Raw genomic sequence first — 15,567 nt, forward strand, 5'->3', positions numbered from 1 at the left:
GGAACAATAAGAAAATAGATTGGAGAAATATTTGCCTTGAAAATTTACCTACTGACCCTGCTTGATTTAATAGCATGAGAGGCTCTGAAGCTTGGCAGTAAGTTGACTGTGTGCATACTGGACACTGCTGATTTCTACCATAGAAGAATCCATGGTAGCCTCTTCAGTCAAAAAATGTTTTCTGGTTGGTTTGTTTGGGGTTTTTCTTTATGAAAACACAGCATAGTTAAAGTTATATATTTTATTGCTTCTACTCTACAGATGGAACTTGCAAAAGAAGAGAAGTGTGAATTTCTGCCTTTCCTCTCTCCTCGGAAAGTTGTTCTTAAAGGTGGACAAATTGTTGCTATGGAATTTGTTCGAACTGAACAAGACAGTGATGGAAACTGGAGAGAAGATGAGGATCAGGTTGTCCATCTGAAAGCCGATGTGGTGATCAGTGCCTTTGGCTCCATTTTGAGTGACAATAAAGGTAACCCTAACTAATGCAAATCCTGATTGTTATTTTAGCTGCAGCCATGTCCTGTCCTTCGACAGTTTTGTGAAATGGCTCTTGTGGAGGTTACGCTGCTTGTGACTGCTGGTCCTCTTACGGGAATTTGTCCTTCAGGTACACCTTTTAGAAAAAAACTTGAGGGTCTGGTAACTAGGCAGTTCTCTGCATATTGCTGTGTAGAGCTGGAACTCAGCATAGAAGTACAGTTCCAGCATATATTTTTCTTCTCAATGCAAGTGGGATCTCAGAGAAACTCTTGGGAATTTCTTCTGGTCTCATTAATTAACTCTAGAGAAACTCATTATATTACATCTTTAAGCTGAACTGATCTGATTGCTGCGATCTCTTTTTTTTTTTTTTTTTTAATCTAACAAATTAAACAGGAATTGAAACATGCATTATTCTGGTTCAGCTGGTCTGGGTATTACTTATTTCTTGTGCATATACGAGAAAACTGTGACTTCTCTCTTAGACAATATTTCTTAGTTGCACTTTACAAGGTTTAGTCTTAAAAATTAGCAATTACTTAATTCTGTATTAAAGATGCAGAAATTGGCACATTGATGACATTTCAGAGATTGGACGAATTGTCTGCATTTAGCAGGGAGTTGAACATGCAATGCAGCTAAGAACATGGGAACTGAGCAAGATTTATAGAATGTTCTCTTCTAACACTAGGTTAGACTTAGAGTTCAGGCAAATACATTGAATGTGCCTCAAAAGTTAAAAACACTGACTCAGCAGAAGACACATTGATAAAATGAATAGATCTTCAGCTTGGAGACGGTCATGTAGGTTAGCAGGTTCTGAAAGCCTTAGTAATCAATGTGCCTGCCTCTCCAGGGCATGGTCATGCCAGCCAATTAACCCATGACATGTTGTCATGGTCCATTGGGTATAAATGCTCTGACAGAGGACTTGGCAAGTGCATCAGATTGTGCAAGACGAGAAAATTTGGTATTCAAAATTTCCTAGCATAATGTGCTTTTGTGAATCTTTGCAGTCAAGGAAAAAGGTAAATCTAAAGTGATCTAAGCCTGCTCTAAACCTGAATGATGTACTCAGCACTCCCTGCTCCACATCCAGCTGTATAGAATGGTAAACCATCATGCAACCAATGAGAAGAGTCTAAACCCTCTCCTACGGTAAAAACAAGGATCAGCCTGGTATTTTGAGGAACATGTGAATTGAATTCCAGGAGCAGTCCTATCTTGTGTGTGCTACTATTGCTTTGGGATAGTTTCCTGCATCCTAGGCTGTTTCTAGATAGCAGCTGCACCCAGCTACGTACGGTGCTGATTACTCAGGGCTGCCTCCTGCCCTGCCAGTACCTCCTGCTCTACAGGGCACAGGAGGTACAGGCTGTGTTTCTTTGAGAGAACAGACTGCCATTCCTCTTGGAGCTGTATTGCTGTGGAAAGATTCTGGCATTTGTGTGGGTCATACTTCAGGGCCCAGTCTAATTTCCAGGAAGCAAGGAGAAGATGATTTAAGATTTTTTTAAGAGATTCATTAACTACTGTGATAGTGGCATTGATTGACTGAGAATTTTGGAAAATTTTTTTGGTGTTGTTTTTAAAACCCTGTGTTTAAGGGTTTTGGAAGGTTTTCTAGACCCTCATGTGGTAAATCAATATTAACCTATGCAATCAGTGTATTTTTTTGTGATTCATAGACCCTATGATACAGGAGTGATTCTGTTTTCTCCCACATTAAAAATTACCTCAGTTAAAAGACTGAACTTACTGTGTTGCTTAGCCATAATACTGTGCCGGTCTTGTATTTCCTAGGGTGCATTCAAAGTCTAAATTAATTGTTGAGAGGTTTTTAAATAGGAACATAAAATGGGAGGGGAACAAAGTCATGCAGTGAGCTGATCATGAGAGAAGAGAGTAATTTACTTTGGGGGTGAGCAAAACAGCTCAGTTTCACGCTGTATATTGGGTGAAACTGCTGTTAGAAAAGCAATCAAAAAGGAAAAATGCAAGTCATTTGTTTTGGATGTTGTGAAAGTGAAAAGAAACTAAGACTTGAGTGCATAAAGTGCTTATTTTGACCATACCATTTCAGTTGCTTTTAAGTCTTTTTTTTTTTTTTTTTAAGCTGTCTTAATGGAAGTCAGATTTTCTTTTCACCATTGAGCTGGATTACAACCAAAACTCCAGACTACCTCAGTGTATGTAACAAAAAGAAATGAAAAAGAAAAAAACACAACACCAAAACATCTTGTCTTCTTAGTGCTTTGTTGTGGTTTTTTGTCTGTGTGGTTCATTGTTTTTTCTAAATGAAGCACAATTCTGTGTTCAAGAGATGAAAATATTCAGGTATTCTCCATCAAAAAATGGAGATGAAAATACTGGAGGTATTCAAATCTGGACAATGCCATGAGCAAACTGATTTGACTTGGATCTTGATCTAACTTTGAATGGAATGGACTAGGCAACCTCCAGAGGGCCCTTCTAGTCTCAATTATTCTGTGACTGGGTGACTCAGGTGCAGGTTGAATAAACATGTTAATTGCTGCTCATGCAAAGAGCTCTATTAATTGACCTAATTCGTAAGGCACCTCGGGGAACTGCAGATGCAGTATTGGTATGGGCTAAGACAGCAGGTTATGTCCTATGAATGCTGGTTCTACTGATACAAGAATAAAGAAAATACTGTCAAAACGAAAGCGATTAAAATTAGACTTAGCCCCAGTTCAACAAAGTGTTCAGGGCAGCTTTGATGCTCATGTTTGAAAGTTTTATGAGGAGCCATAAGTGTGTGGGTGACTGAGCAGAAATAGCTCAAAGGTTAGAAAGTTTTATCTAGTCTATTATCCTCAACAAGATGTTTCCTATTTTTACATGGTAACTATTAAATCTGCAAATGAGATTCCATGCATTCACAATAGGTATTTAGTCATTTTTGTTTCTTTAAAATAAATGTCGATTGTGTTTTTAAGCAGCAGTTCTAGTGGTTATTCATCCTCCCATTGGTAATCATATAAATGCATCACTTAAAAAAACTGACTCCTAGGTTCATTTTATGCTCCTGAAGTTGCTTATAGATGAAACAGGGAAGGTGCCTTCTAGACTGTTTTAAGAAGGTTACCATTTTACTAAAACCAGTAGAACAGCCCAACAAATTGTTCAAATCCAACTACTGCAGATGGAATAAGAAAAATGTTTTGCTTCTTGAAAAAAATTTTTTTGCAAGTACAAGCTGCTTTATTTTAACTGCAAAGCTTACCAGAGCCTTCAAGCCATCATAACTGACCCACAAAATTAAAGAGCTGTGAGAGGAATTTTGTACTTTTCCTCCGGTTCCTGCTTTTTTGCGGTTTGTTATTTTTAAGACCTAAAATGTATTAGTGAATTACTGAAATACCTTCTGTCACCATTCCAAATTGCAACTCAACATATACAATTGCAGTTCTGTGTACTCCCTCACACTGTTTTCAGCCTCTACATCCTACTTAACACCAATCCACTTGGTTTTAAAGTCTGAACTTTGAATAACCCTTTTCTAATCTATTTCCTTCTGATTAGCAAAGGGAACGATTTTTTTGAGACATTCATTAACCACTGTGATAGTGGCATTGATTGACTGAGAATTTTGGAAAATTTTTTTGGTGTTGTTTTTAAAACCCTGTTTTTAGGGGTTTTGGAAGGTTTTCTAGAACCTCACGTGGTAAATCAATAATGTGGTAAATAAATAATGGACTGCAAAATTTTGGAACAAATGCCCTTGTTCTGATTTATTTTCATGAATTTCCAAGGAGAACCGTGGAGAAAGTATGGAAAATAGCGCTCAAAATGCACTACAAAATTCATTGCAGAACAAGGGAGTAAGCCAGAATAGGGAACTGGCAACCTAAGTTTAGTTTGATGCTCTGTTTATCAGGCAGCAGTAAAGAGGAAGAATTCCCATGTAACCAGAACACTGAATCTTAGCATGATAATGTCTATTTTATTTTCCTGGAGAGGCAAAAAAGAGAAATGCAAAAATATCCAAGAAAACTCCAAGTACCGCCTTTGTAAAAAAACCCCAGAAATAGTAAGTTATTTGTGAACCAAAATATGATTTATGAAAATGTTGGTAGTAGCTAGCTCTTGCATCGTGACTGAAGAGCAAAACTTTATTTCTTAATTCCAGGAATCAGTCACAACTTTCAGATATTTTGCTTTTACTTTTAGTACAACTGTCATCTTGCTTGGAAACTGCAGCAGCTTACTGCTCCCCTAGAATAGTTCAACATACAGTAAAGATAACTTTTCCCAAGTTGTTTACAATTTTATTCTTTAACCCACTCCTACTTAATTTTTATTTCTACAGTTTGAGAAGCATTTTCTAGGGAACAAAGGAAAAAAGGTTTGCAGAGCTCTGACCTCATAAGTGAAAAAGATTTTAGTTTAGTTATAGAACTTCAAATGGCACAGAAACCAGGAGTTCCAGAACTTGGAAGGAGTGTTGAGTTTCTTTGTACAGCCTGCTCAGACCACTGGGTAGCTTTGACTGCAGAGCACTGAAGCCTTGACTATCTAATGAGAGTAAAGGGGAGGAAGAGAGGCTGTGATACCCCAGCTGGGAATGCCCTGGCATCTCCCTGGTAGCACAGCATCTGCCTCACACCAACAGGCTTTAAGTCACCAGATTTGTAAAAATAATTTTTATGTAAAACTGAAATTTATATACATTCAAAAGATTCATATTGAAATAGGTAGGAGTTTTCCTGCTGAGTGATTTGGAATAGGATTTTTCTCCACAAATAGATTTATTGAAGGAGTTTGGGTGCAGCAGTTCCACACTGTGTTTCACACTTTCCCCCTTGAACAAGTTCAGAAACCAGCTGAGGTGGTGAAATATCTGAAAGAGAAATACAATGACAATTCTAATGAGAACAAGCTCCTTGCAATATGTTGGGCTTTGGCATATGCCTATCGCACACTGCAGCAGGTAATGGTAGAGAGGCAGGAAGATAAATCAGCAAAGCCTGCAGACACCCCAGTCACTCAGACTGCAGCCACACCAGACAGCAAGCCCAAACCAGATGGAGAGTCTAAGCCATTGACAGTGGCTCCTGTCACGAGGAGAAAACACACAACCAAAATTGATCGCCCAGTGAAAGATGAGGATAATGCAGAGGAAGGAACCTCAAAACCACCAACTGACTCAGGCACAGAAACCATTACTGAGTCCATGTCCATAAAGGACCTTCACAGCCTAAGAAAGGACTACACCCGAAGGTCTGATGAATCCATAATAAGTTGGATGGTCCGTATTTGGGATGCGGCAGGTGATGATGTGATGCTGGACGGTGCTGAAGCAAGGCATTTGGGATCCCTGTCACGTGATCCAGTTATTGACCAAGCGATGATAAGGGGGGGGCTGACTCTGCCAGTGTCTGGAGATGGGTTTTGACAGGCATGATTGAAACATAAACGTGCGGAGATGATCTCTACATGCAGCAAACCCCGTGGAAGACCACAGAACAAGGGATCCAGCGCCTGAGAGAACTAGGGGTGGTAGAGATTGTCTTCACAGATGACCCAGGATTGAGGAGTCCAGACCGGGTCAGAGTTAATCCATTCATGTGGCGAAAACTCATATGACTTGGGCCACAAGAATACGCTTCTGCTTTAGCAATAATGAAACCGGACTACGGTGCGAATGAGACCGTGCAGGATATGGCAGTGAAGCTCCAAGCATATGCAGACTCTGTACATGGCCCAACACATGCAAAAATCGCAGCTGTGGAAACACGTGTGCAGAAAATGGAAGATAAGATGGAGAAGAGTCTCCAGGAGATTAAGAAGGAGATCAAAGAGGGCCTTCTCCAAATCTCAGTGGTACAGATCAGAGATTCCGATACCAAATGCGGACGTTCCCAAGAGAGAAAGTACGTTCCACGAAGTGAGCTGTGGGATTTGCTGTGTGACAGTGGGGAAAACCTGAGGAAGTGGGGTGGACAATCTACTTCTGCTTTGGCAGCACAAGTGTGTGAATTGAAGGAGCACAAGTCTCAGAAAGGAAGTTCTACCAAAAAGGAAGTAGCTCCAGTTGCCTGTAGCCAAACTGCCGGAAATTATGGAAAAGGTGATGACATGTCCGATTCCCATGAAGGAACCTCTAAGATGCAGGCCCAGGGAAAGAAGGATAACTAGGCATAGAGGGGCCCTGCCTCTAGCCAGGTAGAGGTCAGGGAGAACCGTGTTTTTTTGACTCTGTGGATTCGTCGGCCTGGTACATCAGAACCACAAAAATGGGATGCCTTGGTTGACACTGGTGCGCAGTGTACAATAATCCCATAGCAACACGTGGGTGTAGAATCTGTTTCTATTGCTGGTGCAACAGGTGGATCACAAGATTTGACCTTGGTGGAAGCTGAGGTGAGCCTGACTGGAAATGAGTGGAAGAAGCATCTCATTGGGACTGGCCCAGAGGCCCCATGCATTTTGGGCATAGACTTCCTCCGAAACGGGTATTTCAGAGACCCAAAGGGACTCAAGTGGGCTTTTGGAATAGCTGCTGTGGAGATAGAGGGCATTAAGCAACTGAACACTTTGCCTGGACTATCAGAGAACCCATCTGCAATGGGCCTTCTGAAGGTGGAAGAACAAAGAGTACCAACTGCCACCTCAACAGTGCATCGCCAACAGTACCGGACAACTCGGGATGCTGTGATTTGCATCCACAAGATGATCCATGAGCTAGAGAGCCAAGGGGTGATCAGCAAGACCCACTCACCTTTCAACAGTCCCATTTGGCCTGTGTGCAAGTCTGACGGGGAATGGAGATTGACTGTGGACTATCGTGCCTTGAATGAAGTGACTCCACCGCTGAGCGCTGCCGTGCCGGGCATGTTGGAGCTCCAGTACGAGCTGGAGTCCAAAGCAGCGAAGTGGTATGCCACTATTGACATTGCTAATACATTTTTCTCCATTCCTCTGGCAGTGGAGTGCAGGCCTCAGTTTGCTTTCACCTGGAGGGGTGTGCAGTACACCTGGAACCGACTGCCCCAGGGGTGGAAGCACAGTCCCACCATTTGTCATGGACTAATCCAGACTGCACTGGAAGAAGGTGAGGCTCCAGAACATCTGCAGTACATCGATGATATCATTGTGTGGGGGAACACTGAAACAGAAGTATTTGAGAAAGGAGAGAAAATCATCCAAATTCTCCTGGCAGCCAGTTTTGACATCAAGAAGAGCAAAGTCAAGGGACCTGCTCAAGAGATCCAGTTCCTGGGAGTAAAGTGGCAAGATGGGCGACATCAGATTCCCACCGAGGTCGTCAGTAATTCACAGCAATGTCTTCACCAACCAACAAGAAGGAGACACAAGCTTTCCTAGGTGCCATAGGCTTTTGGTGGATGCATATTCCTGAGTATAGCCAGATTGTGAATCCTCTTTACCTGGTTTCCCGCAAGGAGAACGATTTCTATTGGGGCCCTGAACAGCAACAAGCTTTTGCCCAGATCGAGCAGGAAATCGCTCATGCAGTAGCCCTTGGCCCAGTCAGGACAGGACCCGAAGTGAAGAATGTGCTCTACTCTGCAGCCAGGAGCCATGGTCTGTCCTGGAGCCTTTGGCAGAAGGTGTCTGGTGAGACTCAAGGTCAACAACTGGGATTTTGGAGCCGATGCTACAGAGGGTCTGAAGCCAACTACACCCCAACAGAGAAGGAAATCTTGGCAGCCTGTGAAGGAATCCAAGCCGCCTCAGAGGTAATGGCACTGAAGCACAACTCCTCCTGGCACCCTGACTACCAGTGCTGGGGTGGATATTCAAAGCAAGGGTTCCCTCTATCCACCGTGCCACCAATGCCACATGGAGCAAATGGATTGCTCTCATCACACAGCGCACCCATATCGGAAAACTGAATCGCCCTGGGATTTTGGAAATAATCACAAATTGGCCTGAAGGTGAAAACTTTGGTCTCACTGATGAAGAGGAACAAGAACAAGTGACACGTGCTGAAGAAGCTTCACCATACAACCAACTGCCATCAGAAGACATGCTATGCTCTTTTCACTGGCGGTTTTTGTCGCATCGTAGGGATGAAATGAAAGTGGAAAGCGGCCATATGGAGTCCCACACGACGGGTTGCAGAAGCTACTGAAGGAGAAGGTGGATCAAGCCAACTCGCTGAACTCAAAGCTGTTCAACTAGCCCTGGACATTGCTGAAAGAGAGAAGTGGCCAAAGCTCTACCTCTACACTGATTCATGGATGGAAGCCAATGCTCTGTGGGTATGGCTGGAAAAATGGGAAAAAGCTAATTGACAGAGTAGGGGAAAACCAATCTGGGCTGCTGAAGAGTGGAAAGACATCGCTGCCCAAGTAAGAAAGCCAGCTGTGAAAGTCTGCCATGTAGATGCCCATGTCCCCAAGAGTAGGGCTAATGAGGAACACCAAAACAACAAACAGGTAGATCAGGCTGCAAAGATAGAAGTGTCACAGATAGACTTGGATTGGAAACATAAAGGAGAGTTGTTCTTAGCTCGATGGGCCCATGATGCCTCAGGGTCATCAAGGCAGAGATGCCACCTATAAGTGGGCACACGAGACCGAGGGGTGGATCTAACCATGGACAGTATCTCCCAGGTGATCCATGATTGTGAGACATGCGCTGCGATCAAGCAGGCCAAGCGGGTGAAGCCTCTGTGGTATGGTGGGCAGTGGTCCAAATACAGGTATGGGGAGGCCTGGCAGATTGATTACATCACACTGCCTCAAACCCGCCAAGGCAAGCGCTATGTGCTCACAATGGTAGAAGCCACCACAGGATGGCTGGAGACCTACCCTGTGCCTCATGCTAGTGCCCGAAGCACCATCCTGGGCCTTGAAAAGCAAGTCCTTTGGAGACATGGTACCCCTGAGAGAAGTGAATCTGACAATGGGACTCATTTCAAGAACGGCCTTATAAACACCTGGGCTAGAGAACATGGCATTGAGTGGGTGTACCACATCCCTTACCATGCACCAGCTGCAGGCAAAGTGGAACAGTGCAATGGATTGTTGAAAACCACCCTGAAGGCACTAGGTGGGGGAACTTTGAAAAATTGGGAGCAGCATCTGGCAAAGGCCACCTGGTTAGTTAACACCTGAGGTTCCACCAATAGAGCTGGTCCAGCCCAATCTGAATCCCTGCATACAACAGATGGAGATAAGGTCCCAGTAGTGCATGTCAGAGGTCTGTTAGGAAAGACTGTTTGGGTTAATTCCACCTTGAGTACAGACAAACCCGTCCGTGGTGTTGTCTTTGCTCAGGGACCTGGTTGCACATGGTGGGTAATGCAGAAAGATGGAACAACACGTTGTGTACCACAGGGAGATCTGATTGTTGGGTGAAAACCACCTGTAATGTGAAATGCCTGTGTACCACTGCTTGCCGAGTGTCACTGTCACTGTTCGTACATAGCTGTGTGTATATATATATATATATATGTATGTATTGATGTGTGTGTGTAGAGTTAGAATATATTAGTTTGGGCATTGAGCCAACGATGTGGGATAAGGGGTGGAATGTCTTGGGGTGACTTTATGATGTGTATCCCATATTGCTGCCCTATGCCCAGGAATTAATTTTTATGCCTTTTTATGCCTCTAAACTGAGCCTGAGAGGGGGAAGGAAAAACTGAGCAAAAATTTTTCAAAGCAGTTTGCAGCTTGTTCAAGGTCACACAGAGATAGGGACTTTTCTTTCCAGCTGCAGCAGGGGAGGGAGGAGGCACCTGGCTTGCGGTTGCCCGGTTTTGGCCAGTAGTTCAGTTTCTTTTTCTCCGGAGAGAGACTGAGAGTTGAACTTTTTTTCCTTCCCTGGAATTTCGGATTTTCTCCCTTTTCTACTGGACTGCTTCAATATCAGAGCACATCAGGAGGACTTTCCACTGAGCGCAGAGGGCCTGGCCCTGGGCCAAGTCCCAGCTCCGAGGAGAGCAAAGGGAGGACTCTAACACTTTCCCAGGTTTTTTCTCCACAGTGAGAGATTTTATTATTTAGCATTATTATCCTTTTCCCATGTGTTTGTTAAATAAATAGTTTTTATCTCTTTCATTTTCCTTTGAGGAAAATTTATTTTTTCCCGAACCTGGTGGGGGAGGGGTGGTGACCTGCCTTTCTCAGAGGATATATTTCTAAATTTGGCCAAACTGGTACACACACGCTGAAATGATTACCCATTTCCAATATCCAGAAGTGGCTTCATGATGATTTCTAAAGCCGTTTTTACTTAGGGCAGAAACTCTGATAGACATCAGACACTTTTACTTGCTGGTGACAGAAAACAAAGTCAGTAGCAGCTTGCAGGATGGCCCTTTCCCAGCATAGCGGGACTCAGCTTTGTCCAGTCAAACCACTTTTTAATCCTGTTCAGTACACTAGTGGAGTAGAGAATGTTGGAAGCATGATCGTGCCTTTCTTTATTTGCTGGGCATTTAGACTGGGCAGTGTCAGCAGTTAATCTGTTAGTGCATGTGACAGCTGTAATTATACATTTTAGAATCAGAAAGTTATAGTATATTTGTATTTTTCAGAAGTAATGCTACTATTCACTTTAAAGGAATTCTGTAAGATGGATATCAAAAGTAACATTAATGAGCTACTAAAGCTAAAATTATAGGAACTTACGAAATTGGTTAAACATAAAAACCATTAAACTGTTTATTGAAGCTTCACAGATATACTGCAGCTAATGAGCATTTCTGCTATTTAAATAAGCCCAAATTGAACACACATTACATGGATGCATAATTAGTCATGGCAGTCACACAGAGACTCACTTTTAAAGCTTTATTTGAGGAATCTTTTCCATTTGATTTGTTTTGTTAATTAAAATATTTTTTCTGTATTCACTTATATTTTAATATTGCTTTTGCAAATGCTATAATTTGCTGCTGTGTTTCCATTTGTGTTTGTTTGCTCTGTGAATATAGCAAATTTGGAAAATATATTCAGCACTGTTCTTTTGTTTGGTGTTATTTGTGTTAGTATTACTTGATAGCAGTAGAATAATTAAATTGTATGTTGTCTTTCATCCAGAAGGATCTTTTCAAATGATATATAATGTCTCACTAGACTGTGGAGGAGAAGGCAGCATAAACACAGGATTGTAGTTCAAATTTTCAAGAGAAAAGCTATGTTAGTTTTAAACTTTGAGGACTGAAACTGTGAGGGTGAAGGTTTTAAAAGATATTCTTTACCTCTGTCCCAAATCGTGCACCAAACATTAAATATCTGGTTTGCTTGTTGTTCAGTGTCAAACACCAATTCAGAGAACCAATAGTTCAAGCTCATGTTTGGCTCTTGGACACTCTCTCACCCTTGCAGGGACAGAGAAGGGACTTCCCTTTGTGAAGACCAAAGTTCTCCCCTTCTTTGTGCAGGTAGTCTAGGAGGTGGCCCCTTCAGCCTCTCAGTTGCACCAGGTATCAGATCCAAATTGTGAGGATGTTAGGAACTCTTATATAAAATGCTGTTGAACCGTGCCCTTTTTTTTTATATAACCTAAATCTTGGAGATTATGAGAAAGACAGAAAGAAATAGCAGTTGGATGCCATGTCAACCTTGCCACCAGGGAAATGTTCTTTCTCAATTTTAAAAATACTGATCAGGCAGACAAATCCCCAGGCCTGGAGAGAGAGCTGTTTCAGGTGAACATATGTTGGGCATTCTTCACATTCAAAAAGCTTTTGGTATAATTATGTCCAGACAGCTATTTTAGAACAAAGCAATTCAAAGAGATTTGAGAAATGTAATAGATCCAGGATAACAGAGGTAATACCCTATTTTTCCACAAGATGAAATAAGTAGTCAGAACTTCCAGTTTTACATCATTTTGTCTGAAAAACTACCTTTTCGACAGCATGTTGTCCTCAGACACCTTTACTGTGGTTCAGTCCTGTCTCAGAGAGACATAAGTCATCTATTAAATCCCCACTACCAAATCCTGCAGTACCAAGTTTTCCTCTGTTTTTTTCCAAACATGTCCTTACAAGCCTGTACATATTTAAGTTGTGAGGGTTGTCTAGATCACATGCTGAGACAGTACAACTGCATGTAATAAGTTCTTATATATGACAAATGTAAGATGATCAAAAGCTTTCTTGAAGTACAAACAGTCTGAGGCACAAAGAGAAAGTTAATGTATTGATTTCTGAAGGATTTTTAATAAAACTGCTATCAGCCAACTCTGTCCTTTAAAAAAACCCACACAAACAGAGAAAGCCCAAACCCAACCAAACCAAACCCCTCATTTTCCAGACAAAAATGTCTCACTCTAACGGTTGTGTTTCATGTGATCTTTCAATACTTTATATATTTTTATAGGAAATAATTTCTTAAGTTTTTGAGTTTGTTGCTACCCAAATACTTTTTTTGTCAAGGCACATGTATATGCCAGGTGGAAGAGATTGTGCAAGCAATAGGTCTTGCAGATAGATTAAATACTTCTGGTAGAAAATCTGCTACAGTCTTGCAGCTTAAAACTGTCTTCTGTGACTCAGGCTTCTGAACAAGTTGCAAAAACGGTTTTTGAATTTGAGTCCTCTTGATGTGTTTGTAAATGCCAAGGATGAGGAGGAGAGCATAGGTGGGACAAGTAGGTGACAATGATTGTACCTTGCTTCTGGTTTAATAATTTTGCTCCTGATTATGCACAGCCTCCACTTTGAAATACACTCCTAATATCTGATTTGGAGGTGAAAGGAGACACAGAGCCTTGGAGGAAATCCCATCACTGCGATGCACAGGAAAGCTGCATTTGAAGCTTGCTCTGTACTGGGGCGTGTGCTGGGACAGTACCCTGACTTTGCCCTTTGTATTGGAGAAATCTTCATCTTCAACTGGCAGATTTCTCTTTCACATTTATGACAGTGCAGCTACATCAGTTTAATTGACCTTGGCAATCTGCATCTGCCAGTGGTATGTCCCTGAGAGACATTGCAAATTTAAGCTGCATTTTATTGCAGAATCTTCAGTACTGCAGACAAAGCTATATGGCCCCCCCCTATTTTCATAGATGCCATCAAAATTTGCTAAAATATTTATTGAAAACATGAGTGTCTTAATGAAGCTCCTTTGAAGTGCCTTGTGAATATAATAATTCAAAAATATTAATGGAATATTTTTCTGAACATTTATTTGTATTTAATTACATTTATATAATGCCATGCAGTATAAAAGCATTTTTTTATTTTCACATCTACATTATTTTGAAGGACAATAATATTTTACATGCAAACTGCCTGTATGTGCTGTTCACTAATAGCATGAAAAATATTAAGATCTCCTAATGCATGCTTTAAAAAACATTCAGAAATTGTAGTGAAAAAGATACAAAAACATACTTTGTTCATGTAAGCATTTAATTTTGATTGTGGTTTTATGGTTTTATTCTTAATATGTGTAACAGGTTTTGAAGTGAGCCTTTCTTCCAGGATGTTCTGAGTTTGAATATTAAGTCAGGATGGTTTTGACTTTTATGAGAGATATCTTTTTCAGCATTAAATTTTGTTATTGTTATAGGCATATATTTGAGAGATTTTAGCAACAATTTTTTCTTTCTTTTATTAACGTATTTGTCATTTATTTAATTACAGTCAGAGAGGCCTTGGCACCTATCAAGTTTAACAGATGGGGTCTCCCTGAAGTAGACCCAGAAACTATGCAAACGAGTGAACCCTGGGTGTTTGCAGGGGGTGACGTTGGTGGTGTTGCTAACACTACAGTGGAATCTGTAAACGATGGAAAACAAGCTTCCTGGTACATGCACAGATACATACAGGTGACTTTTTTTGAAAGTGTTTTTCTCTTTCCCATTTTTATCTGCTTTTAGATACTTCTAAAAATAATTTCATTGTGGTTTTGATTAATTATACAAATTTTGAGAAACTATTACCTAGATTATCTGATGATTAGACCATTACAGATTCATTCAGCTTGGATCACATATTGGAGTTTGGGTAGATGAACTCAGCTTTCTTACATTATCTTAACACTAGAATTCAAGCAACATTTTCTTGGCCCCAGCTCTGAATTCCACTCAATAATAGTAAGCCTCCCTGCACAACAGACACTTCGAGTAGAAGCCCTGATTGGGTAATTGGGAAAACTACTAAGCTCCAAAAGTATTAAAAAGTAAAATCTTCCAGTAGTCCATAAAGTAAAAATTAACTACTGCCAATGGTGTTACCTGGGGAAAGCATTTTTAGGTTACTAACAGTTTACAGAACTCTCAGATTGTCTACACTGGAACCCAAGTTTGCTCTGATGAGACTGATAAACTGAATACAAGAGCTTGACAAAAACTGAGTGCACATAGGCAAATAATGCAGTGCAGAATTTTCCTCAGAAATGTCAGGCATACAGACTTGAGAAACCTGGTAACTACGTGTCTCCCTTTGGTTCTCCTTTCATGTTGCTGACTGAGCACCTCTGCCCTGATTTTTCTAGTAAAAGAGCACTCCTCTAGTAGAGGAGCTGCAAAGGAACCTCCCGAGACACAGAGACAGCCTGGAGAACCAGCTGACAAAAAGTGTGTTCATAGTGCAGGGAACTTTTAAGAAACATGATACATGATTCATTCTCCCACATAAAGAGATTTGAACAACTGAAGTTGGGACTGTAACAGCTCAATGTCTTTCTCCCCCATCCATCTGCTCAAAGCCTCTCTGATTGCATGTTTGTGCAATTTCATGCTGTTGGGGTCTGATTTCACTTCCTAAAAATACTTCAACTGAAAGCTTGTTGTTAGTATCTGTGCATATTTTTTCTCACTTGTTCTAAAGCACTGTTTGTGTCCTGCCTTCTTAGACCCTATGAAAATGCTGAGTGTGAAACATCTTTAATCCCTGACCTGCTTGCTTAGTTTCTCAGTGCACAGTGATTTTGGGTAACTGTGGTAGGGGAGAGAGGGTGTCTCCTCTTTTTTGTCTTCTTATTCAACCTCTTAGAAATACAGACATCACTTATAAAACCCTCCTTTATCATGTTGCTTCATCCTCAAAGCTTTTTTTTTCCCCCCCTCTGGAATGTATTTAATACTTTGGAAAAAATCTGAATAGTCATGGCTTGAGAATTAGAATTT

At 41.2% G+C, this 15,567-nt stretch overlaps 1 protein-coding gene across 5 annotated transcripts in view; it reads left to right on the forward strand.

The window, feature by feature from the left end:
- The window catches only part of DPYD (dihydropyrimidine dehydrogenase), a 353,009-nt gene that overhangs the window by 167,564 nt on the left and 169,878 nt on the right, over positions 1-15,567 (forward strand). For all 5 annotated transcript variants that reach the window (XM_042030116.1, XM_042030118.1, XM_042030120.1 and 2 more), the window contains 2 exons: positions 262-472; positions 14,081-14,265. In XM_042030116.1, the coding sequence (XP_041886050.1) occupies positions 262-472; positions 14,081-14,265 (396 nt within the window). The remainder of the gene's footprint in view (positions 1-261; positions 473-14,080; positions 14,266-15,567) is intronic.

Source organism: Corvus kubaryi, unplaced genomic scaffold (genome assembly GCF_017639235.1).
Source record: "Corvus kubaryi isolate FWS band 111438036 unplaced genomic scaffold, C.kubaryi_AGA036_p1.0 37334, whole genome shotgun sequence".
Classification (NCBI taxonomy): domain Eukaryota; kingdom Metazoa; phylum Chordata; class Aves; order Passeriformes; family Corvidae; genus Corvus; species Corvus kubaryi.